General features: G+C 46.6%; 1 protein-coding gene across 1 annotated transcript in view; it reads right to left on the bottom strand.

The window, feature by feature from the left end:
- adam19a (ADAM metallopeptidase domain 19a) overlaps positions 1-24,851 on the bottom strand; it is a 116,117-nt gene extending 91,266 nt beyond the window's left edge. Inside the window, exons 1-2 of the mRNA XM_030339224.1 lie at positions 24,618-24,851; positions 10,189-10,268 (exon numbers count right to left, since the gene is read on the bottom strand). Coding sequence (XP_030195084.1) covers positions 10,189-10,268; positions 24,618-24,747 — 210 coding nt within the window. The 5' untranslated portion in view covers positions 24,748-24,851. The remainder of the gene's footprint in view (positions 1-10,188; positions 10,269-24,617) is intronic.
- Between the last annotated feature and the right edge of the window lie 1,905 nt (positions 24,852-26,756).

The raw sequence follows: 26,756 nt of genomic DNA, 5'->3' as shown, positions 1-26,756 counted from the left end.
CCACGCTAAAGGCCCGAGTTAAGGCGTCAGTAGAGACAGGGTTCTGAGTGCACCTCCTTCATCGTGCGACCCTTCAACGTTCCACAGCTTCGACTGACGATGACGACGATGGGGCGTCGTGGTCTGAACCAGAAGGACTTTGTACTCAACCACGAGAATAAGTAGTAACCATGACGATACCAGTCGTGCGTGCGTTACCTGCCGGATGTGAATAAATAGGAACGAGGACTCAATGTTAACGTGAGACTCCTCCGTCCCGCTGACGTTCAAAAACCAGGCGCTGCCGCCGCAGACCGGCTGGATCCTGATGGCTATCCGGAGAGAACGACAGTGCCTGTCGGAGACCATCGAACAGAACAGGAGACCGGCTGGTTGTTACTGGGTAGAGTGCTGCAGAATTCAGCCTGTTGAGTTAGCACCACCCCGCCAGGTGCGTCCGCTATTGTCCTGGCTGTCAAGGACGCTTGATATTAGCAATGCGCAGAGAACAACAATCAGCGATCAACAGTAGGCCATCAATGCAGTTCGCTAGCCTGCATTGTCGTGTTTGTGTGTGTTTGCGTGGGTGTTTGCGTGAGTGTGTGCATGTTTGTGTGTGTGTGTGCATGACTCCTGCTGAATTACAAAACCTTCTCCATGTACAGTTGTTATGCGCACTGTTGGCCAAAGTACAACAGGTGATAGCCGCGTGTGTGTGTGTGTGTGTGTGTGTGTGTGTGTGTGTGTGTGTGTGTGTGTGTGTGTGTGTGTGTGTGTGTGTGTGTGTGTGTGTGTGTGTGTGTGTGTGGATGGCCGCAAGCCAACGTGTTTGCACACATTTGCTAACACACAGACAAAAGCGCGACCACCGCTCATATTAAACATTTCCTTTGACGACAAGCCAGCCCTGCCCACCCACCCTCCCGGCCCCACCCCTCCCCACCCACCCCCCCTGAGCAGCTGTGCATGTCCCTGGCACGCCGGTGGACTGAGGGAGCGCTCCTCTCTGACAGCGCCGTCTTGGTGTGCGTAAAGAGAGACCAGATCAAAGAGGGCCGCCACTGGAACCCACCGACGTGTGGGGAGCCTACGTCGTCGCCGCTCAGGAGATCACTGCCGTGGCGATCAAACCCCCCCCCCCCCCCCCCCCCCCCCCCTTCTAATTCCCCCCATCACACCTGCACTGATTCATCTGTACGTCTTCATCTCATTTCCTCCCCTGCTGCAGGTGTTTAAATGATCTTTCTCTCTATCGCCATCTCTCGCTTCCTCTGCTTTTTCTCTGTACCCCTCTGTTCTCTTCCCCTGTTTTATTTTTACGTGTCTGGAAATAATTCATTATATGTAACCTGTGAGTCCTTTCATCATCGCAGATGGGTTTAATTCTCCTCCTTTGAACGAGGCAGAAATTACAGCTGGAATGAGAAAGAAAAATACAAAACTGATTGCTTTAAAACGCTCCGATTTGGTCTTTAATGGGACTGGCTGATTGTGAGCTGGCTTTGAATTTGCAGGGGAAAAAACACATGGAAAAAAAAAGGACCATGTCACTAATGCCTTTGAGAATATAGAGGAGTCAGCCATAATCAGATGATTCACTAGCGCAGTTTGTTTAAACATGACAAACTAAAACAGGAGAGTTAGAAACAATGAACAACGGTGTCATCTTCCCTGTTCACGTAAATAAGGTGCATAACAGAACTTACTATTACATTTTTTAAACGGTCTATACTGTGGGGAAAAGGACACTTTGAGTCCTGGAGAAGCACAGTCAACCATAAAGTCTCACAAAGGAAGGATCTGCAGCCACAGCTGCAGCAGATGTGTACGAGCTAAACACTCTCTCCTTGTGGTCCCTATAGGGAATACGCAGCTGTCAGATGAACAAACACGTATCAAAACAAACTCATGTCGGGCGTTGTCTACCCGATGGGATTCGTACCGTTCATAACCGACCGTTTTCTTCCGGTTTGAAATTGTTCTTTTTTTCATTATGACTTTTTCTTTATGCGTATATATATATATATATATATATATACAAATATATTTGGTTTCATATCTTTCGAAACTAATTTTAGCTTTCAGTTTTGTTAAGTTGACAGCCAAAAATAAAACCGATGTTAAAGAAAAATTGCCTCTTTCTCGAATTAAATGTCACAGAGCATTAACCGCTGGCATATATATAAGCTACAGTAGTTAAATCACACATAGCACCCACGGGCCCAGGGTAATGACAAGGACATTACTCTCAGACGACAGGATCACAGGTCACTCGCTGGCAAAACACCCGATTAGCACAGACACCTAAAAACGACCCTTCTTTCCACCCTCCTAAAAGGCGTGCTGTCTCTTTCTTTAACCACACTTTGGTGAAAACAAGTCTTTCATATATATGGGGTCACCGGGGCCAGCGTGTGCATCCTCGTCCAGATGGTGGGGTTTGGGTTGTGATAGCTCAGCGCTTTATTGCTCAACAACAGTCCTATGAGGAAGGAAATGGTTCCTCAGCTAGGCGCTGCAGTTCTGCAAAGCCTTGCTTCACGTCCCCCATGCTGGGTAGGAGGCAAACCTGAGCCTGTCTTTCATAGGTCAATCCAATCGCTTTAAAATAAATAGTCTAATTATTTAAAGGAGCTATATGTAACGTGTTTACTGAATCGTAAAATTACCATGGGTCATTCGAGGTGAAGGAAACCTGTAGAAATACAGGCCTCTCCGAAAACAACGCTACGCCAATTTAGTTTGGGTCGGGCCATCAGTTTCGGTTTCGGCCTGTGTGATTCTGCCCACTGCCCATTTCGACACCTGGGGGTTGCCAGATAAGAGACAAATTGGCACACAAACACAGCGTGCTGCCGCCTTGAAAGCAGGAAAACAAAATGAGATTGTTATAGATCCTACCCGACATAGAAAGCCTCTCTCTCTTTCTTTCAAAAAGCTGCAGGACCAGATCCGTGCTGAAACACTGGTTCATCTCTGGGTTGCGTTTGAAAGATGGAGACAAGCTTTGAACCCAGGAGGATTTCATGACAGCTGTCGAGTCGACCAATTTTCAGTTTAACAGGTTTGCTTTGAGCTTTGACAAGAGTCATAAAAAATCCATATGAGCTGGTTTATCATTTGCAGACATTAAATACCTGCACACGTATACATTAGCTAACCGACTCACAGTGGAGGAGTCTTGTGATTGTCAAAACAGAGTAATTGCACCCGCCTCAAAATAGAATGTTGCCCTCGGCTTGTATTGCACTCGTGTTCGTTCAAGTTCTCGTTCGAGTCCTCAATCTGGCAACCAGCGTGAGCTTCCAGTCTGAGGAGGAGTAGGGGGAGGAGGAGGGCGGAGACAACTCTCTCCAATATTATGAATTTGGACTGCAGTACCCATTTAAAAACTAATTTAATTCAATAAACATCAGTCCAAAAATCCATAAATCTATGATAGCACCCTGAACAACAAGTGATGGATATTAGATATTTTGGATCTTGGTCAGATAGCATTCGAGGTATCGTTGACACCATTGAATTGACATGTCTGTCGCTCAGTGTTCTGTGCGCCCACAGTAGTAGGGTGAATCCATACGGCTTGGTGAAAGGACCCGAGTGGTGTTGGCTGGTGACATGTGTCAGAGTAATCTGTATTGGCAGGGAAAAAGGAAGCCGTTGATTGCATGTCTAATTGTTTGAGTAGACCTAATTTGTCATTGTCAAGACCAACACTATATGGCTGTTTGTGCGTGTGTATATATATATATATGTGTATGTTGTTGATGCAATTGAATCAAATATGATGAAATATTATATCCGGTATATCTTTTTTATATTCATTTAATATATTATAATAGTACAGAGTACAGACACTTAAAAAAAATATGCAGTATCACTTTGCAAATAACTTGGTATTGCAACAAAGGGAAGTGGGTGAAGGGAACTTGCTGAACGCGTGTCTGTAGTTCTTAGAGCTCTCTTGATTCTCCGCTGTCATTCACCGTACAGTTACATTTACATCAAGTTATCTTACTCCATCTGCTAGTGTAGCTGAACCACAGCTTCCAGCCTTGAACAGATACATGTATTGCATAAGCTCTCTGCGAAACCCACGGGAAGCGTTCTTTACACTAACCACAGCTCTTCAGCTATCATGGTGAATCATGTGCTATTGGCTTGTTGAAAGGCGTTTAAAAGTTAACGTTAGGCCACTAAACTATAGTCTATTACCCATAAGACACTGGGGCCAAATGCAGTTGCCTGATATGCATACGGGGACACGGCAGTGTGTGGGGATGCAGATGTACTCAAACGTTTGAAGTGCCAGGCCCAAGTATTTTCAGACCTAACAGTACTGTAACCGGCCAAGGAACGGTGGGCACCACTGCCATCAGACAAGCACTGTGCCAAATCAAAACACCTCATTTGAATGTAACCATCTCGCTGACCACGTCTCCACTTTGTCTTGCACTGAATAGTAAATGGACTGTATTTATATATCACTTTTTTTTTGTAAACAGAGGCCACCCAAAGCGCTTTATGCAGCGAATGCACTTGTTCCCGCCAGATCGTTCTCCATTGTCATCTCCCCACCACCACCCCCCTCACACACACACACAACCTCCACGAGTGTGTTACTTATAATGGGGAGTTCTTCTTAAGACACTGACATTCGTCAACAAATGAACACGTCCTCCTTGCCATGCGCGGGTCGGCTGGGTTCTGGAGACAGTGACGTGGTTAGGGTGGTGTCGGAAGGAGAGAAACAGCCTGTAACTTGGGGGGGGGGGGAAGGGGGGTGGATGCACTTGTATACGCTGTGGCGTCCCGTCACCTCAGATCACACAGACTACATCCCCGGTGCTTTTAACCGAGTCTCAACCCATGGCGGGGAGCTGGGAGTGACACACAACGCTGGCTGATGAAAACCTATGTAAGCAGTTTTGAAACACACACACACACACACACACACACACACACACACACACACACACACACACACACACACACACACACACACACACACACACACACACACACACACACACACACAGGCTGTCCTCTTCTGCACACTTCCACAGCACAGGGGGTGGGGGGGTAGTGGGGGGGGGGGTATGATTGTCCTCTTCTGCACCCTCCTGTGCTGTGTTAGGGTGCAGAGGAGGACAATCATGCCCCCCCCCCCACCCCCACCACCTCTATCTACCAGCACCTTCACTCGCACCCCCACACACACACACACACACAAGATCCGACGTGTGTGTAGGGGAAAGGGAAGCAGCACACATGCGCACACACAAAAACAGACACACACAGAAGATAAGATGTGTAGTAGGGAAGAAGTGGCACCCATGCGTGCACACACACACACACACACACACAAACACACACACACACACACATACACAGACACACACACAAACGTGCACACAGGAAAACAGACACACACAGAAGAAGATCACATGTCAAGAAGCGGAAGCAAGACACACACACACACACACACACACACACACACACACACACACACACACGCAACCCACCCACGCACGCCCACCATCCTCTCTGTCACAAGTTAAATTGACAAACAGCGTTTAGCCTGCACTTTGAACACACCCGAGTGAATGCCATGACTGTCATTATATTTCTTTGACTGACACATGAGTTGAGATCACCTGGCGGTATCAACAAACCAATGCTTTACTGGAACCAGCAGCACAGGGGAGTTTATCACTCATTATTTTGCTCTGAAAAACATGTGTGCAGAAATGTAGCACAAAGCTGGATTGCGGGTTTCACAAGTGCAATGAAATCGACGTACATCTGATGATAGATTAGCTCCTTTGTGTTTATTGACTCAGATCTCTGCGCTGTATGTGTTTGCATGCATGTATCCTGTGACAGACGAGTTCTAATTGCGTGCTCCGTTGAAAACAATACAATTCTACTTCCTTTTTTTGTTTTTTTTGTGCTACAAACCTGGACTGATTTAAATAATGATAGCAAAAAAAATGCCCAAAAAAGGAATATATGGCTGGGTATGAAAAAGCGTGCCGCTATATAGCATTCCCTACTCAAGGAAACGTAAAAACCTCACTTAAAAGATCTTATCCTGTGAAAAAAAAAGAAATGTGTGGGGTGACGACGAGAAAGAAAATAACAATAAAAAAATCAAAATGATAATTCCCCACACGGGGGCCATCTTGAATTGTCTCTTCCCCGTCTTGCATGTTCCCGGTCCCTCCCCGCCTCCACTCCAATTAGCATCCTGTTGATGCTGGCAGGCTGGCGTGTGTCATTATCTCCTCATTAGCATGCTAGCACAAACAGCACCGGGGCGCAGCACTTCCTTATGCAGATCCATGTCGCCAGCGTGGCCCTCACAGCTCCCACTCCCCAGACAAACAGGCAGGCTCCGTGGCTCACCCAACCGTTTGACTAGCCTCCATTTGATCTCCTTGTGATCCTCCAAAGTAAAAGCGCGAGGTGGGGGGATTTGACAAAACCGGAGCACGGAGAGTGGTGGGCTCACTTTATGAGGAGCGATCGCGCTTTACTGTCCTCACACACACGGGACGTCGTTTAGGGCGGAACGATTTGGGGAAATAACTGAATTGCGAATGTTTCGACCAATATTGCGATTGCGATTCAGTATGCGATTTTCTTTTTAAAGTTCCTTCTGTATTATTTGATTGAATTTGATTTGATTTAAATTTATTTCGAACATGTAAAAAGAAACTTAGTGATTATGTGATTTAGTAAAATTATTCACTAAACATGCAATAGATCATTCTATAGTATGACCAACACAACATTGGAGGCAGTCAACAAATAAACTCCTTTAGGCCAGGCCTATATGTTGAGATTAATTGCTGCATGAATTGATATTCTAACATCTTTATTTAACTATTGAGTTGGAAAATAAAAATAAACACGAATCTTGCTGATCTCCACCTATTTATTTATTTTTGCGCAGCCTTTGCGATTTGCATATGACGTTCTAATACATCACGATGTCGGTTTGAATTCGATTAATCGTTCAGCCCTAACGTCGCGTAACACCGTCCCCATTGGGGCAACCGCGGGGCTCCGTTCCAACAGCACCGTGGGAAATGAGGAATGTACCAACGATGATACCGACGAGAAAACCCCTATCGATGTCCTGCTCGGATTGCATTTAAAGGGGACATATTATGAGAACCACACTTTTCCTGGGATTTGGGGTGTTGTTTTCGGTCTCTGGTGCTCCCACGTCCACGCATACGAACTTTGAAAAAAGTCTGTACATGATTTTTTTGAGTGAGATATGCATTTCTGAAAGTACCCCGCCTACAGTTACCAAACGAGCGAGTCAGTTTCGGCGCCCCCTCCTACGTAGGAAGGGGGCACAGCTTAATATTACCTCCCACTTCCCCACTCCCCTCCAATCAGAGCATAGCTGAGATTTTGTGGACCAGTGGACGAGCAGCTCCGGCGGGGGGAACTCGGCGGCAGCTCAGCTCCGGGAGTACAATCCCTTTCTCTTCCGGACTGCCTCCCCCCGCCGGAGCTGCTGGACTGCCGGACTGCCCGACTGGACGGACTGGACTGTCCGGAGGAGTAGACATGGAGGAGCAAGGGATTGTACTCTCGGAGCTGAGCTGCCGCCGAGCTACCCCCGCCAGACTTTTCTGCTCCCGGAGTACACCGCCGGAGCTGCCGGACTGCCGCCGAAGCTTCAGCGGCGGCCGAATGGCTTCGACGGCGGCAGTCCGGCAGCTCCAGCGGTGCCGCCGAAGTCCGGCAGGTCCGGCGTGGGGAGCTCGGCGGCAGTCCGGCAGCTCAGCTCCCGGAGTACAATCCCTTTCTCCTCCATGTCGCGGTTCATGGACTTCAGAGAGTCACGGCCAAAGTTCCTTTCCCCAGATTGTTCTCAACCATGGCCGACATATCCCACACTACGAGTCTTTACTTGTTGTGGAAGTCGTCACGTCAGACACAGTCTTTATGATTCATAATATCATCCGAGGCGCACATAGCTTTTGGCCGTGATATTAGATATAATATTATATAATACCCATACATAATATTATTGTTATTATTTTATATTCATGATATAGATATAGAGCTCCAGGAGTCCGCAAACGGCAACAATCCCTTCTCCTCCATGCTGTGGTTCAGTCTGACAGCTCGTTGGTCAATGGGCAGCAGCTATTTTGCATTAAACCTACAGACACCAGAAACTGCGCATTCTGAAGGGACTGAAACAGAGGGGAATAGCGGTAGGCAATACCTGTTTTCCTAAAAGCCATATCCCGCAAACAGCTTCAAAAACATTTTTTTTGGAACTCAAATACTAAGTTTACTTGTTGTGAAAACGCCTTTAAATGTTGCATTCGATTATCGCCAGAATGAGGTTCATGACGATGCACAGCACGGTCACATGAGGCGTAATAGAACATGTCTGAGCGTCGCGCAAAGACACCAAATCACTTTGAGTCGGCACTCCGCCAGAGGAGAGACAATATACTTAAGACTCGCCCGACAGGGCTGCTCTGGAGAGGGAGAGGGGGAGAGAGGGAGAGGGGGAGAGGGGGAGAGAGGGAGAGAGGGAGAGAGAGAGAGAGAGAGAGAGAGAGAGAGAGAGAGAGAGAGAGAGAGAGAGAGAGAGAGAGAGAGAGAGATGATGGTTCAATCTGGGAATCACTTTTCTGAGTTTCTCTTCATCCGTCACCCTCCCTCCCCCATACCCCCAAATCCCCCCCCTCCCCCCCAGCTCTACTTCCCCCTCCTGCCAAATGATCCCATGGGGGCTGGGCAGAGACATCTGCTAGACTGCAGTATATGGTGTAGTACAGGCTTATTTCATTGAGCTCCTTTTTTCTTTTTCTTTTTTACATAAACAATCTGAATACACTTCCCCAGGAAAAGAAAAGGCTGTTTCTGAGCAAAAATGCCAGCCGGTTCAATGGAGTCAAAAGGGAAAGCGTTCTAAGCGCTGTATCCTGCACCATACGACACTCCCGTGACCCCCGCATGCTCTCTGAGACTGCGCCAACGCATTTCTCCACCGTGGCAAAAAAATCTTTAAGTTTATCTATTTATTTTTTTGAGAGCGTTTCATTTACAATTTCAAAACCTGGCCCTAGGAAGAAGGTAGAGATACAGATACATCGTTCCACATCCGCCCACGCATGGACACAGGCTAGGCTCCTATTTACATCTTCATCTATGGATTTTTGTTTAGCCATGAGCAATGTGCAACGGACACACTGCAATGGATTATGGGAACTTGGGAAGGTGCTAAACCCAGCGATGGGTTCGCTGTTTGTTTATTGCATAATGGATAGATTTGTGCCAAAACACCCAATGGGGCTAGACAACCTTCCCCCTAGTGCGATTGTATACGTTGTGCATTTGTGTGTGTGTGTGCGCGCGTGTGCGCGTGCACATGCGTGTTTGTGTGTGTGTGTGTGTGCGTTCATGTCAGCCTGCACGTCGTCTGCCATTTGCGAGTCTGCATGCGAGTGTATCCGCGTTGCGACAGGCCTGTTGATGTGTGCGCCGTCCTGAGAGCAAAGCGCTTAGAAAAAAGGCAGTCATCTGGAACGACATCTCACTGTCAGGGGCCCTGGTAAGACATACGGCGACAAGAAGAGGAACCCACAGAGGAACCAAACCTTTTACATCTGTCATGCTTCAACAAGGCACGCCCAGAGAACACAATGTTTAGGATAGTAGTAGAAAAGCCTGACGCACGTGAGGAGGTGTTGGGATAGACGGGAGGTAACGTTTCTGGATGTTTTTTGGCGGCGGAAGTAGACTCTGCTCGTTTTATTTTTACTTTCTAGCAAATGGATGCATGTTTGCTGTTCGGGAGAACATAATATGATAGGATGTCGACAGATTATGCAGAGTTGAATATTTTGGGGGATTTCCTACTTGACGCAAGTCAAATGTGTCAACAGAAGCAAAGCACAAACACACACAAGGCGATTGGTATGAGGCACCACTTGCCCGCAACATGACCCGACATACAATATGTATGTCAACTTCAGCATATAAAATAGCTGAGGTTGACTAACATATAATAAACGGTATAATACATATATAGCATATAATAAACTCAGTAAAGAAGCTGTAAGTTGACCTTCTCATGACCTGCTCAGCTCCAATGATGGCTGATGCAGCACGGAGCCCGTTCAACAGAGCCCTGGGTAAGTAAGGGAGAGGAGGGATGGCACTCACCTTCATGGAGTCCCCCACATCTCTTCTGGGGCGTCCCTCCGAGAGCCAGTGTGCCGTCACCGTGCGTTTCCGTGGCAACGCTATGGGAGAGTTAAAAAAACGAAAACAATCGGTTAATCACTGCTCTGATAGACCCCCCTCTCCTCATTCAACTCTCCACACTGGGTCAAAAGGTCTTGTGTGATTGCGTCACGATTGCAGAAATATGTCCTCTTCTCGCTCAGTGATATGACTTGCAGTGACTGGCAAATGCTGTCCACACAAAACTGTGGAAAGGGAAGTTACCCACACTAAATACTCAGGACTGTGGTTGGTGCTGCAAGGCAATTGATGTTACTGCCTGTTATGAAATGTGTGTCCTTTTTACTTAATTACAGTTCAGGTATATAACGGAGTGTATGATTGAAACCACTTCACGAACAGCAAACTAACTAAGAGAATTACAGGAAAAACAGCTTTTGTAAAATGCTGCAATCCAAGGCTTTGTGTGTTTCCGTGATCGCATTGCGTTATCATGAATTGTAATGAGAAATGTTTGATATTTTTCCTATCTGTGTGTAACATCTATTATTCTGATGTTGTTTTCTTACAATGTCTGTCGAGCACGGAAATTATAAAAAGGATTGTATCAATAAACTTGTTGTTTCGTTGCAGAAACAAACCCTTGTTGTTTCTGCAGGACCCTGCAAACATGTCGTGCCCAGTGGGGTAAGCAGGTGGACCTTGAGGAGGGGACGGGGGTGGAGATGTACCGGACCAGAGGATCTCTGAGGAACCGGCACCAGGCAACCAATGATCTCAAACAGACCCCATAGTGTTCTGAAGATCAACAACGCTTATGAACGGCTCCATGAATTAGAAGGAATTAATACTGATCGCTCCAGATCCACTTCCATCACGGGGACGGGTGAGAGAGAGGACTTAAACGCTGGCTCGTTAGCCCATTGGATTCAGAGAGGCCGACAATGAGTCTGACGCACTCAGAGCCACCTCCACAAAGCAACGCCGGCCAAAGCCCCTGATTCGTTCAGCTAAAAAGGGCCTTTGAGTCGAGGTCGGGTACGAAGAAACCGCATATTATTAATATCTCTATTATTTTTTTTCTTCCCCCTGAAACATGCCCGGTTGCTTGGTCGGTCAGATCACTCCCGGGTGGTTTCTTGACACCAAAGCCAGGCCTTGACACCCTCAGTTCCTCACCCTCATGCCTAAAGTGCTTCCCCCCCCCCACCCTGCCAGTGCTCGGAGGACCTGTCAGCCGGAGCCGATGCCGGAGAGCTGTTAAGGGGACACATCTTAAGCATGCACACTGTTGAGCGTGCAGCCCTAGCGTGATAGCTCTCCTCACACACACACAGGCTACTGCGGCCCGGGGTTTAGTGAGCCACACACTCCACCCTGCTCCTCCTCCCCCAACGCCGCGGGATTAATATCAAGAGCACACCCGGGAGGAAACTTTGACTCTCGGAACAAGATGGTGATGGCCCCCTGTTACCACGGGTTACCCCCCTACCCCCCCCCCCCCCCAAACCCCACCCTCCCCTTGAGCTAAGGTCACCAATTAATAGTGGCTGAGACTGAAAGGGATCCATAAATGTCAGCAGGCGTTCGCCTATAACTGGAAGAGGCAGTTGAGCGGGTAGTGGTGGCGGGGGGGTTTGGGGAGGCGTGGGGGGTGGTGGGGGGGGGGGGGGTGGTTTCCGTGACATTTGGAGGGCCTCGATCGGATGCGGGCTGGAAATAATGAGTAGAGCGAGGCAGGGGAATTGGAATGGAGTGGCTCCCTCTTCGCGGGCTCTTTGTGTGGAGGGTAATCCCAGGTCTATTCCCTCCCTGCTAGCCCGGCCTGGGCCTACCAGGAAGCGGCCGGGGCTCAGGCCGTCATTATCGCTAAACGCCATCCCACCTGAGCAGCTAATTCGAGCCCACACGTCCATCCTCAACACGCACACTTCACACAATTCCCCCGAACGCGCGCACAAATGACCCTCGGGAGGGAGGAATCACTGCCAGGGTGTTGCGGGAGAGAGGGAATGTTAATAGGGTTCCACCGGAGTCTACTCTTCATCCTGACGTGTTCAGGAGAGCAGCCTGAATATATATATTTTGAAGGAAAAATACCGTTGTTCCGGTAGGGTTAGGCTTTCTTTCTTGTAATCAATAGTTTACCTCTTCAATTCGTTTTGAGGGGAGCGAATGAAACAATACGCCCATCGGTCAATATAATGGAGACATACTGTTTGGCATCCATTTACTAAAAAATATACACACAAGGGCAGGGTGGTGCATCGGCGGCTAGGATGTGATGGTCCCCCGGGTGTTTGAAGCCTACCTGAAGCAGGCCGACCTGAACAACAGACCCTAGCCCCTCCCTGCTCCTTCATTCAATCCGAGACGCTTCGGATGAAGGCATCCGCTGAAGGACTCAATAGTCGACAATACAAAGGAAACCCATTCAAGTTGTTTCTTTGACTTCTGCCATTGATCTTGTCGCAGCGAGGTTGAGATGTGGCCGCCGCTGTGGAAACACTTTGCATGGATGTCGGGCAATTCTGTAATTAGATCCATGGACAGATCAAGAGCAGAATCCTCCAAAACAGCCCATTGTTGAACGACGGAGCTGTCGCCTAGTCCAAGCTGGTGCACTTGGCACAGAGCTAGACATTATAACCAGCTGGCCGCCACATTTGTTAGTTAAGTTGGCCGGGGAAACCTTCCAGAATCTTTGGGGACCATGACAACTCAATGCATTAACTTTCGTTCTGCCTTCCATTTTCCCTGTCTGGTTGCATTTGGAATGCATTTCCATAGATTATCTTGGTCTCCTCAAAGATTCAACAAGGTTTCTTCACCCCGGTGAATAACAGGTATAGCCTGTGGGTGAATCTTCTATTTTTCCTTGGTTCAGCAGAGGTAGGGCCATTCTCCAGACAGCCATATATATATTATTTTTCACCAGTGACACAAGGATGAAAACTAACTTATCATTACACCCTCGTCTCTGCAAAATAAAAAGATTTGCAAGTCGGCTAATAGCTTCAGCCGAAACAGCAGAAGACAGCAAAAATAGAGAAATGGCGTCCACCCCATACACACACACACACACACACACACACACACACACACACACACCCCCCCCCCCAGTGAGTGAACACCACGGCTCAACGATGCTTAATAAACCGCAGGCAGATGCGGCACCACCCAAGCAGCACTCCCCCTGCCCCCCACCCGCCACACACCCACACACACACCCACACACACACACACACACACACACACACACACACACACACACACACACACACACACACACACACACACACACACACACACCGATATCAATGACATATGCCTGTGGTTTTATTTTGACTGCAACACTGCCAGAGAGCAAACGCTTTTCATTTGCAGATACTCACACCTCCCTATTCCTTGTAAAGTGATAATGTGTGTGTGTGTGTGTGTGTGTGTGTGTGTGTGTGTGTGTGTGTGTGTGTGTGTGTGTGTGTGTGTGTGTGTGTGTGTGTGTGTGTGTGTGTGTGTGTGTGTGTGTGTCAGAGTATTAACTTTTTTCTCTCTGCTTGAGTTACAAAAAGGTAAGGTAGACTTAGATGCATCTAAAATAATAACAGTACAATAGTGGAGTACAGACACTCACACACACACCGGGACAATGGTTTTCAGCCACTCAGAAACATTGTCGTCTAGTGAAGCCCAAACTGGCACTCACCGCAGCCAGATTCTAAAGCATGGCTGCTCTTTAAATGAGGAACAAGTGGACAGGTGCAAGCCGCCAGGAAGATCAAACAAAGCATAAGCACAACCTAGATGGGAAGTAAGACAAAGTGTGACGTTCAAGTCAGAGGATACGGCTCTCACACTTAGGTAGTAAGGTAGTACTACATGTGAAGACCAAACTGAAATGCGTCAAAGTCCAGGGTCTTGGCTAGGGCTGGGCAATAATTCGATTACGATTATTAATCGCGATAAAACTCACGTTGATTATGACGATAAGCATTAGACATAAATGCTCGATAGTAAAAAATAAATAAAAAAATATTTACATTATTATCAATAGGTTACAAGGCAAGCTACCTTATATTGTTCTGTTGTAAGCAGATAAAACACGTTTGTGAAGTTAAATGTTTATATTTAAATGTGATTAAATGTTCCCTTATCACAAATATGGTTATAAACAAAAAAGTATGTTTTAACTAATGAACACTCTAGTTTCTTCAGGCTGCAGCAGTATCAAATCATATATCGTGATTAATATCGATATCGATCAACATCAAAAAAATAATTGTGATAATATTTTTTGCAATATCGCCCAGCCCTGGTCTTGGCCCAGAACCACACCTAGAGGTGTGGTTTCAGTTTGGTCTTCACATGTAGTACTACCTTACTGTAGTACTACCTACTCCTTGCTCCAGCCTACTCAGAACAACACCTAGAGGTGTTGTTCTGCACACTCGGCGCGGCGTGACTCACGCCTTAACTGCTCTTTATTCCAGGCGGACGAGGCCTGTGAGTCACTGTTTTGGTTTCTGAGACACGGCGTGTCCAACGATGGTCGAGATCTGCTTTATCTGAGACAGAGGCATAGCCGTACTCTGCGATGATTATGAGCTGGATATGATTTGCACTTCAGGAGAGAGACAAATTACCTTGATTTCAGGGCAGCATCTGGCTAAGAAAGCGGTTTAATTATCACAACAGCCCTGTTGTTAATCTGCGTGCAGACAAATGGATTAAAATGTAGGCCAACCTGCGTTTGGCTGCTCTCCCACCATGGGAGGGTAAGGGGGGGGCTTCACAACACCGTTACTAACGCACACTATTATGGCGGCAACTCCTCTTCAACAAGAGCCTCAAAAACTAAAAACTGCAGTTAAAAAAGCACAGATTTTGGAGAACAAATACTGATTTTATGAGGGTTATTATGGTTCACCTCCCGTCTCCATCCGCCGAGAAACAAAGCGACTGTTTAATGATAATGGGCCAGTGGGTATTGGCTCTCACCATAGCTGCACGTCAACAATGAGGTGAAGGTCTTTCCGGCTATCACGATGAGCGAAGACGATCTGGCAAGACGTTTGCCTTTCCCTGTGACAATCCATTAACAAACCCATTAACACATTTGTAACCGTTAGTTGGAAAAACAAAAGAATAATGAAGGATTAAGAAAGCAAGTGCCTGAGAAACTCTGAGGAACTGAACAGCTCTCAGTGTAAAGGTCACGTTGTCGGGCGCTTAGGAACAAGGATCCACCTGCTCCTTGCTCCAGCCTGCTCTGTGTTCTTCCCTGACCCCCGCATGGGCGGAGGCACCGGTAGGACACGCAAACGCTCCAGGGAACGCCAAAGTGAGACGGAGCGATCGATTTCCGCAAACAAAGTGAAACTACACTCACTCCCGACACGCCCCTTGCTCCTGTACGGTCTTGTGTTCTGTTGACAAAGCCGACCCCTCGATGCGCACGTATCGGCGTCTGAGCCGCCACGGTGTTGCCGCTGCCCATTGCTCCCACTGTGCTGCCCAGTATTCTGTTTTCCAAGCCCCCTTTGATTGTCTCTTCTTTCATCTCAATCGCCTCTGCCAGCGGGCGCACACACACACACACACACACACACTCTCTCTCCCTGCTCAAACATCTGCCAAGGTAAATCATTTCCCTTGGTGGATCCTAGAGAGAGAGAGAGAGAGAGAGAGAGAGAGAGAGAGAGAGAGAGAGAGAGAGAGAGAGAGAGAGAGAGAGAGAGACACTAGGATAGATCGTAAACAGAAAGATAGATAGAGATAGACAGAGTGAGAGACTCGGATGGAGAGAGAAAGATGGCACACAGTCAATTGTCTTCATGTTATTTTGACACAATGGCCTAAAATTGCCTTCAATTTCAACCTGAATTGAATTCATTAAAGTTTGATTTTGAATGCATCACTGCGTATTGTGCATTTTTATAATATAAAAATGGAAATGGAGCGAAATCCCCATCATGATAATATCTCAGTGTTTCCGCTATGATTTATTCAGAGCCGAGGCTGTGGTGTGTGTGTGAGGTGAACTATATTGATTTGTGCCCAAACGGGGCTAATGTGCCTCTGAACAGTGCTGATGTTCGCGTGCACGGTGCTGACGTGCACGTGCACGGTGCTGATGATGTGCACGTACACGTGCACGGTGTCGATGTGCACGTGCACGATGCTGATGTGCAAGGCTCTGTGGCATACTAACAATAATGTTCTCCTTCAGTGCTATAACAATAAGACGTAACAATGTAACAACTGTTACATTGCAGTAAGGAGCCATCTACATGTTTTTAAATAAAACAAAAAGTATTTGGGTGCATGGCTGATGGTTGTGGCACTGCTAATCTAGCCTTGCTCAACTGCTGGAAGCATAGAGGGGAAACACTAAAACCTTTCAACACATTCATCATCGGCTGCTGAAAGGGGAGAGGGACGAATAATAATATGGGTGTGCAGGTTGGAATACATAACAAGCAAAGACAAACTTTATCTGGGTGGGGATTGCCTGGGCTATCTTGTTGAACAGCTAATTAAGATTAAGACTACTAAAGATTCCCACTCAATACAGCTTTCATGGATAGATATTCCACTCATGGCAGCATCAATATGAATGCATTGTTTACCCCTGCCTCTCTCGCTAGTCCCTGCTAAGTCAACTCCAACCATAGCTGGAATTGACTGATATTTTCAGATATTTCTGGAGCGCGTTGTTTCCCGCTGGGGCCCAGTGTGTGTACATCTGGGTCCTTTCCCTGTCACGCTGCATGGGAAGAGAGAGATGTTTGGTTTTGGCTTGTGTTTCCTCAATCCCACTTAGGGATGTTGTGGTGGAATGCGAAGCCGGAGGAGAAGAGTCTCAGGGAGAAAGAAAGAGTTGGAAAAGAGAGAGAAAAGATAGAGCAGCTGACAGTCTTTCCCTCCCACGTAGGGCTGAACGATTTGGGGAAATAACCGAATTGTGATTATTTCGACCAATATTGCGATTTAGTATGCGATTTTTCTCCTTAAAGTTTCTTATGTTCCGTATTATTCACTAAACAAGCAATAAATCATTCTATAGTATGACCAACAATCTTACTGATCTTCAGTCAGTAGCAGTAACAAAACATTTTAATCGCAGCCTTTGTGATTGGGAAATCGCATTCTATTACTTTGCGTTGTCGGTTTGAAATCGATTAATCGTTCAGCCCTACTCCCACGGTGGCATTTGAAACAGCTTTGTTGTTGGTGTTTAATAAGGACCTTCCTCGTTATGACACACCGAGGATGAAACTCAAAATTCATACTGTGCATTAAGCAGGTCCGTTTAGACAGCCATTACAAAACAAAGACACAAAACCATTACTGCAGTAGTTAGGCCATAGTATCGCCCATGGTATAATATTGCTGCAATATATGGGTTGATACACTGGGTCGAACTGTGTGGCACAAAATGTATTGTATATCATCCTCTAAAGACTGTTTTACAGTCCCACTGAGCAGAGTAATACCGTAACAAAAATGTTTTACATTTGCATTCAATGTTTGACCTTTCCTAGTAATGCCCTGCTGTATATTATTCACACAGTGCGCTGCACAGTGAGTTTACTGCTGAATAGCTAATAACCATGGGTTACATTTTGTGTGTGTGTATGTTTGTGTGTGTGAGAGAGAGAGAGTGGGTGAGAGAATTGGAGTGAGAGACATTTACTCAATTCTAACAATCATACCAATTTACCAATTAAAAATAACTGTTGTGGCTATGATGTTATAATTATGTTGTTTATTTCGATTTACATTAATTGTAAGACAGCTATGGGGTTGCACTTTGGTAACGAGGGTGTGTGTAATTTCATGCTAATTAAGCTTTTTTTAAGCAGAAGAAACAGGAAGAAGCAGAGAGAGAGAGAGAGAGAGAGAGAGAGAGAGAGAGAGAGAGAGAGAGAGAGAGAGAGAGAGAGAGAGAGAGAGAGAGAGAGAGAGAGAGAGAGATATGAGAGAGAGAGAGAGAGAGAGAGAGAGAGAGAGAGAGATATGAGAGTAAGAAAGATAAAAGGAAGAGAGAAAGAAAGAGAGAGAGATAGATTAAGGCTCGGGAATGGCCGGGAGTGATTACAATAAAATAATGATCGTATTCAATGCGACGGTGCAACTGGGAGATTTTCCCGGTAATTGAACATTTTGAAGTGACTGTGAAGGACACAAGGCATTTAAGTCCATGACTTCATTTTAAGAGGAGTTTATTCCTTTCCCCTTTTCTGGACAGCTTAGTTTACAAACACAAACACACCCATCTTGGCCTAAAGCTTCACCAAAAGCACAGCGTTTCCCCCACACAGACCTCCAGAAGGGGATCGGCGACGCTGAATTACTACTGCAATCAGCTAAGCCAAAAATAATATATATATACACCAATAAAATATATTTTTAATTAGAATTTGAAATAATGCTGGGCGCACCAAAGGCCTTTTGCTTTGGATTCAACACAACCATGCAAAAAAATGGGATCTTATTAGATCTGCATGATAGCACCTATGTATAACTGTGTGTGACAGAGATAGGCGCTGCAGACTTGAGACTCGGACTGGATTCGCGAAAAGAAAATGGGCACTTGCCTTAGACTCGCCTAGTGTGAGCCTTGACTTACCCGAGACTCCAGCGCTTCGAGCCTCAAGTCTCTCTGGGGACTTAAAGCTCAAATTCTGTCAGCTTCTAAGGAATATGGTAAATAATCGCTGAATGCATTGTGTGTTGTTTGTTGTTTGTTTGTTGCCCCACTGTTGAGAGCCAACAGGGAAAACACTGCATAATCACCACAGCCCAGTGGCCCCTGAGCGGGCCCCCAGTAGATGGCCCCGCACTCGGAGGGGCAGTGCCGCAGTCCCGCAGCCTCTGAACTGAAGCACGTCAGGTAGCCCGTGAGACACACTGGGCTCTGGCCCGGGGATCACCTGTTCTCAGCGGTTTAGCGCTGTGATCTCGGCAGCTCATCGGTAAACACCGCTAGACACAGCGGGAGGTTCCCTGCTGAACCTTTCACCGCTACCCTTCGCATCGCTCCATCACCGCTTGCGAATATCCGTTGAATATTCAACAGGCCTATCCGAAAATCAAGTCGCTTCGAAGTCAATAAACACGGTGTCACCCTGTATTGAATATTCCAAACGTCACGGGCACGGCACAGACTCAGAGTCTGATCGCAACGAGTCGAAACGTCCACCCCACCTAGGATTGGCCAAGCCTTGTGCTTTTTAGGAAATCCTGCTGTCTAACCCCTGCTGTCAGTGATTGGTGTTTCTCTCTAATTCAGTTCAAATTGCCGTTGTTTTACTTGTGAAGTAGAAAATGTAATTATACCGAATGGATTGAACAAAGAAAACGCAACCACAGTTCTGTGATTTCCAGGAATGAAATCGAACCCGTGCCGTGAATGTGTTACTATTTCAGCAACAATGTTTTGTTTACGGACATACATTGTTATCCGTTATCATATTCAAACTTGTGACATTGATTTTCATCTGGAAACATTTTGTTTTGGTTTTACTGTCGGACTACATCTCTTCAACAACATCCACGCTCTGTCTTTTCCGTTGTCTTTCATCTTAGGTTTTTTTCTCTGGTAAGAAGCTTGTGTTGTTGGTAAATTATTTTTATCCACCCGCAGCAGTGGGTGGAGACTGGAAAAGTTAACTTCAGGCCCTGGCGCTGAGGCAGGTTTCAGTGTGTATTACTGATTCTCTCCCTAAATACACATTAATAAACATGTTTTACACCACAAACAACAACAACATCAAACAAACAATCGCTAATTAATCGTCTTATTATTCATCAAAAATCTGCAGCCGCTGATTGCAAATGTGTCAGCGTCAGCCTGTTGACTTATCCCTGTCCAAGACTTGAGAAAACACTGGAGACTGGATTTGGACTGGCACCATAAGACTTGAGACTGGACTTACACTTAAAATCAGCTCTGGTGTGTTCTGTCTGTATATATTATACACAATATATCAAGTATACCAGATATATGAACTGCCTCTCAAACAATTGTAATAGGTCACGTCAGGTGACTGATCACTCTGATCATAATTGATGTGTGACTTGATTATTCCATAGCTATACACCTTCCAAATGAAGACATAGCTTAAGGTTAGACAAATGTCGGCAGGCTTGAGTCTTGTCTAGCAATGCATTCTCAAAACAAAACAAAATTGCCGGCAAATGAAGTGCAAACAAAAGGAGATGAAACAAAAAAGGAAGATGAAGAAATATGCAGCACACCCCTCGGAAATAAAACAATATCAATAAAATATTTAAGCACACCAATGTGCAAATAAAGAAAATACTAAATCTAACAAAAACCTCAGCACACAACATTCAAACAAAATTAAATAAAATAACTCAAAAGTACATATCAACACACCGCACCGTGCACTATGATGGTCCACACCGACTGAGGCAGAGCTGGGTTTGGGCTGTCCTACTGAGGTTGACCCCCAGGGGGGTGTACCATCTAGGCCCTGCTGATTCCATGGCACGTTCTAGCCGTTTGTTTTATTTTCATAGGTGCCCCCTACTGCACCCCCCTCAACGGTTTCGTTCATGTCATTATTGTCATTGAAGAAATAGTGAAAGAATAATAAATGCATGATGATGTAAAAGGTGGCATTAGCTCATTAATGGCTGTACACACTAAATGTAGGAATAATCAAGAAAACAGGTGTCTTAAATATAGAAACCCGCCTACATACTTGATTGCGCACAACAGAAGCGACAGTATTACAAATACTATAATAGTACTACAAATGTAAGACTTTGTCGGAAACGACAAAGACAACCGACGTTTTTTGTGAAGTTACTTTGTTGTAACATTGTAATGAGACACGTTCTGTTGGATTGCACCGCAGCCCTAGCGTTGCACTCCAACTGCTCTCTCCTGCTCTCTCCCAGTCCCTTTACAACTCTCAAACCCCAGCGACAGCATCTTTAATCGCTTGACGCATTGGCCGCAGTCATTCTCAGGTCAACATAAAAGGGCTCACCCACTCTATAAGTTACGCAGGGGGACCAAACCCCTTCTCATCTCGAACCTGGCACACACACAGGGAGGGGGGGGGGGGGGGGGGGGGGGGGGGGGGGGGCACCAGTGCATCACGACCAGGCGCTGTTCAGGAACCGATTTCTGAAACGCTGTCCTCTCCTCATCCTGTCCCCCTCCTACACACTCTCATCATCACCACCGAGGATAAACATGACCCCGGGAAAAATTAAAAGGGACTCATAAAGAGAGAGGCGGCCCACGCAGCGAGCCAAATAGAGGCCCTTCACCACTCAGAGACCTGTGTCTCTTTGAGTGTATCGCACACAGACCACCGCCACCGCGCTACGAAGAACCGCTCAACGCTGCGGGGGATGCCAAACTCTTGTCCAGAAGTGTGCTCCACGGTTTTGCTGAAAAGGCAGGCGTGGGTGTTGGTAGAGTTGTCACTAATGGAAGCAGAACACCTTTGTCTTTCAACGTTCAAAGAAAGCACCGACCAGATTGGCTGTGCATACGCCTACTGCCGTTTGCGTACACACACACACACACCCACGATGCAGTGTAGACTTGTTTTAGGGAGAGGTCGTCTACATACTAGAGTTAGGCTTTAGGGTCTAGCTGTCAATTGTTCTTAGCCTTTGCTCGCTCAGTACCAAAATTACTGTGTGTGTGTATATGAATGTGTGTGTGTGTGTGTGTGTGTGTGTGTGTGTGTGTGTGTGTGTGTGTGTGTGTGTGTGTGTGTGTGTGTGTGTGTGTGTGTGTGTATGTGTATGTGTGTGTGTGTGTATGTGTATGTGTATGTGTACGTGTGTGTGTGTGTGTGTGAACATCATCCCCCTGGGTGGAAGCGTTGTGCGGACGGTTGCCGGCGGTGACCGCTGGACCGCAGCGGCCGACGGTTAAATGAGCCGTGCCGCTGACGCCGCGTCCGACGTGCGGAGCGACAGACGCGTTCGGTCTGGGGGGGGGGGGGGGGGGGGGGGGTGGGTGTGCTGGAGAGCGACGGCAGCGCCCAGCGGGAGGTCACCCAAGGTCCTCTCTCAAGGCCCAAGCGTGTTTTTTCCTTTTTCCTTTAGGAATATGTGCGCTTTTTAACCCTTTGATCAGGAGATCTGAGAGGCGACAACGTGGTTTAGGGGGAGCCGACAGAAAGGGCACGGAGAGCATCGTGACGACAGGAGGCTGGCTGACGACAGAACTGACAACCTGACAAATAGGCCTTCCACCGCCATCTACTGAACTCTCGACTTGAAACAGCGGCGGTGTCGAGGCCGCGATCAAGCCCATCTCGGCCCATCTTATAGAGTCTTGACACGTTGCCAGCCTGGGTTCTTTTTTTCTTACCTTCATTTAAAATAAATACCCCGAGCGCCCCACACACCAAACAGAGAGCCTCTCTTGAAGGAGCAAACAAGATCCTGGATGCGAGGTAAAACCTCCGCTGCCCAAAATAAGTGTCAAAGGAAATGATCTTGGCCGAGTATGAACACGCAGCAGGTATGCCTAGAGTAGGCCTGAAGGGGGAGGTGAGCATTGATGGGGTCATGCTAGAGTGTGTTTATGTCAAGGTGCTCAATTCCAATGCATTAGATAAGGTCTGCCGGAGAAGGCAAACAAAATGGGCCGGTGTTTGTGTTTTCTGTTTGTGAGTTTACCCGGCTGAAACCATTTTGTGTTCTTCCTCTAAGTGCAGGCAATGTAAGGAACGCATGAGTAATAAGCAACCGGTAAATTGTGTGTTGATTAGATTAGCTTCTGAGAAGCAAGGGAAGATGTGCATTGCATTTCCCCTTAAGACATGACAAGAATAAGATAGTCTTTTTCTATATCTTCTGCCTACTTTTAGAGTAGATAAAGCCATACTATCATTCCACTGAGTAGCATATTAGTTCGGGAGAGGATTCCTGAACGGTCCGAACCAATTCACATCATATAGGTAAAATATTTTATCTGTCGGTTATATTTGCAAATAGACATCGGCAGTTAGCTTGCATGTACATTATCTTATTCATTATTTGCATTTTTTATGTGTGTGTGTGTGTGTGTGTGTGTGTGTGTGTGTGTGTGTGTGTGTGTGTGTGTGTGTGTGTGTGTGTGTGTGCATGTGTGTTTTTTTTTTTTTTTTGGGGGGGGGGGGGGGGTTTAAAGAAAGGAGCCTAAAGAATGGATCCTTCTTTAGGTATATGACATACAGAGAATGTAGTGAGCTGAGACAGTAAACATATGCATGAAAGCCATATGTTAGTTAAATGACAGTTTATGGTAATTGTAAATATGCAATGTAAATGTGAAAGCCTCTGTCGCTGCACAAGAGTTATACGTTTCCCTGCAAACCTCCGTAGGCGTGCTGCCAGACGTAACTATCGGTTTAGGTTACATTTCTGCGGGTCAGTGAAAAGACTGAACCCACATGCATGTATATTTTGAGCTTATAATGCCCCCACACTACTTCTGTCTTGCGTTCCTGAGTTGTGATGAATCGCGATCACATGCATATTTTGGAAAAAAAGATTCCCATGTGATCCCCTTATCATTTTTCCCATGATGCTGTAGAGCTGGCTGCAGCGTAACACTTTCATCAAAGACATGTTGATTATTTGAGCACACAGCAGTTTATTACCCCTATAGGCAGCAGAAATGCAAGATGATAAATGCTCGTTTAGTCGAAACTCTTGTTTGGCTGAATGAGTATCTTGCCATTAGCCTACTTGGTAATGTACCGCAAAACAACTTCATTTTGTTTAAATAGAGAGAATTGTATGAGTCTTTTGCCCAGAGGCGATTGAAACCACATGACAGTGGTCTGAATTACAATGATGTAGTCCGGAGGCTGTTCCCTTCAAACGAGCCTTTTATATATGAGGTCGGACGTCATGGGGACAATATAATATATCTTAAGACATAGCCTAGGTCGACAATAACAGTTAATTTGAGTCTATTCTCTAATCAGTTTAAGTCTCAGTTTAAGCAGCCTAATTGCCACATCCATTACAGTTAGTGCTTGAGAAACTCCATCAGCAATCTAAAAGGCAAAACAAAACAGAATTGGCAGAGATATAAGAAATCATATTCTACCAGAGGGGAAAGGCATAACGAAAGCCCTGGACATCCATTGCTCTAAATACTATGCCTTTTATGGACATTGGTAAAAGCAAGTCACTCCGGAGCAAAGTTTCAGTGCTCAAATTACACATGAACATTGCATCAACATATATCTCATCCACAAGATACCTAATAGCCTACTCTATTCAACGGGCTACATTTTTTTAAAAGCAACCATAGTCACCGACAACAGCCCTAAGGAGCCGCTTCGCGCAACTGGTAGATAAAAAAGAAAGACAACTTTTACAGAGGCGTCGGCATGGCGTGCGTTTCTCTTTACCTTGTTCTCCGAGGTCCCCGCTCGCCCGCTCCGGCACGCCGTTGAGCAGCAGAAAAGATAGGATAAAAAGGAAACGTCCACATTGTGTCGGCAAGAATTGGGCATTTTTCTGCCTGTGTTTACTGTACATCCCTGTGACCCTCGGTGCCGCTAGCCGTCCTCCCTTGGCTCGCTCTTCCGCCGACTCCTTCAGACTCGCTTCAGCCCGAGTGCTGAAGCTGTCGGGCGCGCGGCAAAACAAGACATGGAGCGGATTGGAGGGCGCGAGCCCGATCGGTGACTTTCCCGCTCCCCCCCCTAGGACTTTAAAGATGTTCCTAAAAGCCGCCCATTGATCCAGACGAGGCCCATACCCACACACAGACATATTGCATATACATCCTACAACCAAGCTGGATGTAGGCTTGGGTATTTATTTCTATGCTATGACAGAATTTGCTTATAATAATGTGCAAGCACAAAATATGTAATATACGATATCATTATTACCTTATTTTACATGTCATATTGGCCACCCACAGTATACGTCTCAATATGTTTCATTATTCGTATTTCTTCGAATGCAGAGGTGAATGGGGGGACGGGGACCCGAGGATAAGGATGGTACGTTTCACAGTAAAGCGCCTCTTTCTTTATCCCAGCCTATGAATTTCTACTCTCACAATTTGCATGAAGGCAGTTATTAAAATGAGCCAGAAAAAATGAATAATGCATTTGAGGGTAGCATTTACAAAGTGGAATTTATTTCCAGCTCTGTTGTTCACCAGTGAATATTCAGATTATTGGATCCAATGATAGAGGAAAAGAGTGTAGCACAGCATGGGCTTGGTGATATCTATGTTGAAAGAGGAAACATGGAAAGAAACAAAGAGTTCCTTTGATAGTAGCCTCTTCCATCCTGCACCCTTGGGCCTTCTTTGCCGTATGCATATCCTATCATTGCTTTTACAGCACATTGTTGAGCCCTTCAATTGACCCATTTTTGTATTCATTGAATTGTAAAGTATCTCATAGCTCATTTTAATTCGCATTGTGTTTAAGAAAAAAACAACCCCTTAGACTATAATGGATAGATAATAATGATTATGAGATAAGAGATTGGTCATTCTTTCATTGTCTTTGTTATCATCCTATCCAGTTTCCACATAATGCCACACACTGGCAATGCCGCGGTTTGCACCGGTTGCGTCTTGGTTGTATTCCCCCAGCTGTGCTCAGGGGATCTTCCTCCCCACCTCGTTATCGTCAGTTCCTCATATACCATCACTCTGTCTGCAAAAGAGGATGCAGTCTGTGCATGTGCTGTGGTAGACCAGGCAGGGCACTCCCTTCCTGCTCCTCAGTCCCAGTAGGTGGAGGCCCACTAAGCCTCTCCCAGCTGTTCCCCTTCCTCTCCCCCCTCCCCCTTTGTTCTCTGTTGGCAGAACGCTATCCACCCATGTTGACTCATGTTGCCCATGAGAACTTTATAGACTCCACCTTTCATAGGGTGGGTGGACTCCTCAGGAAGTATCCACACAGAACCCCAGTCAGCCGGGTTGAAAGGTTAAAGGCAGTGATTCACTCGCCCCTAACCTACCAAACGTAAAAGCGCTACAAAGCTGCCCTCAGCTCCGGGTCAGTTCCGTCCACCTGACCGCCTGAAGACGGCGAGACCTTTGGGAGCGCCCTCTTCCGACTTCTTCCGACCCCCCCCCCCCCCCCCCCCCCCCCCCCCGCTGAGATGAACCATGACCTGCCCACCGCAGGAATCCTCTGGCGGTGAAACCTGCCCTGGAAGAGCGGAGGCATTGGGTTGTAGATGTGCCGAGCATCTGTTTCTTGTGTGCGTACCATGTGGATGTCTTTGTGGGTCTCTAGAGTCACCGGCCCCTTCACCGTCTCAGAGGTCCATCTCTGAAGTCCTTCTGGTGTCGGCTTTCATTAGCCCGCCCCCTGCCTCCACGTCAATCCCACCTTCAACGCCTCGAAACGCAGAACTGCCACCACCAGTGCTCTGATTTCACCGCCTTACCGCCCACCTCGCGGATGACTGTTTGGTTCAACCAGTCAAACAGCTCCTGGTAGCCTGCCACCACGGCAGAGGGAGTGAGGGGTACTGGAGTGCTTCCAGGGACATCTTGGATCCAGCCCTTCCTG

Source organism: Gadus morhua, chromosome 17, assembly GCF_902167405.1.
Source record: "Gadus morhua chromosome 17, gadMor3.0, whole genome shotgun sequence".
Taxonomy (NCBI): domain Eukaryota; kingdom Metazoa; phylum Chordata; class Actinopteri; order Gadiformes; family Gadidae; genus Gadus; species Gadus morhua.
Note: the sequence above shows the minus strand (reverse complement) of the source record. Positions and strands in the feature narration are given on the sequence as shown.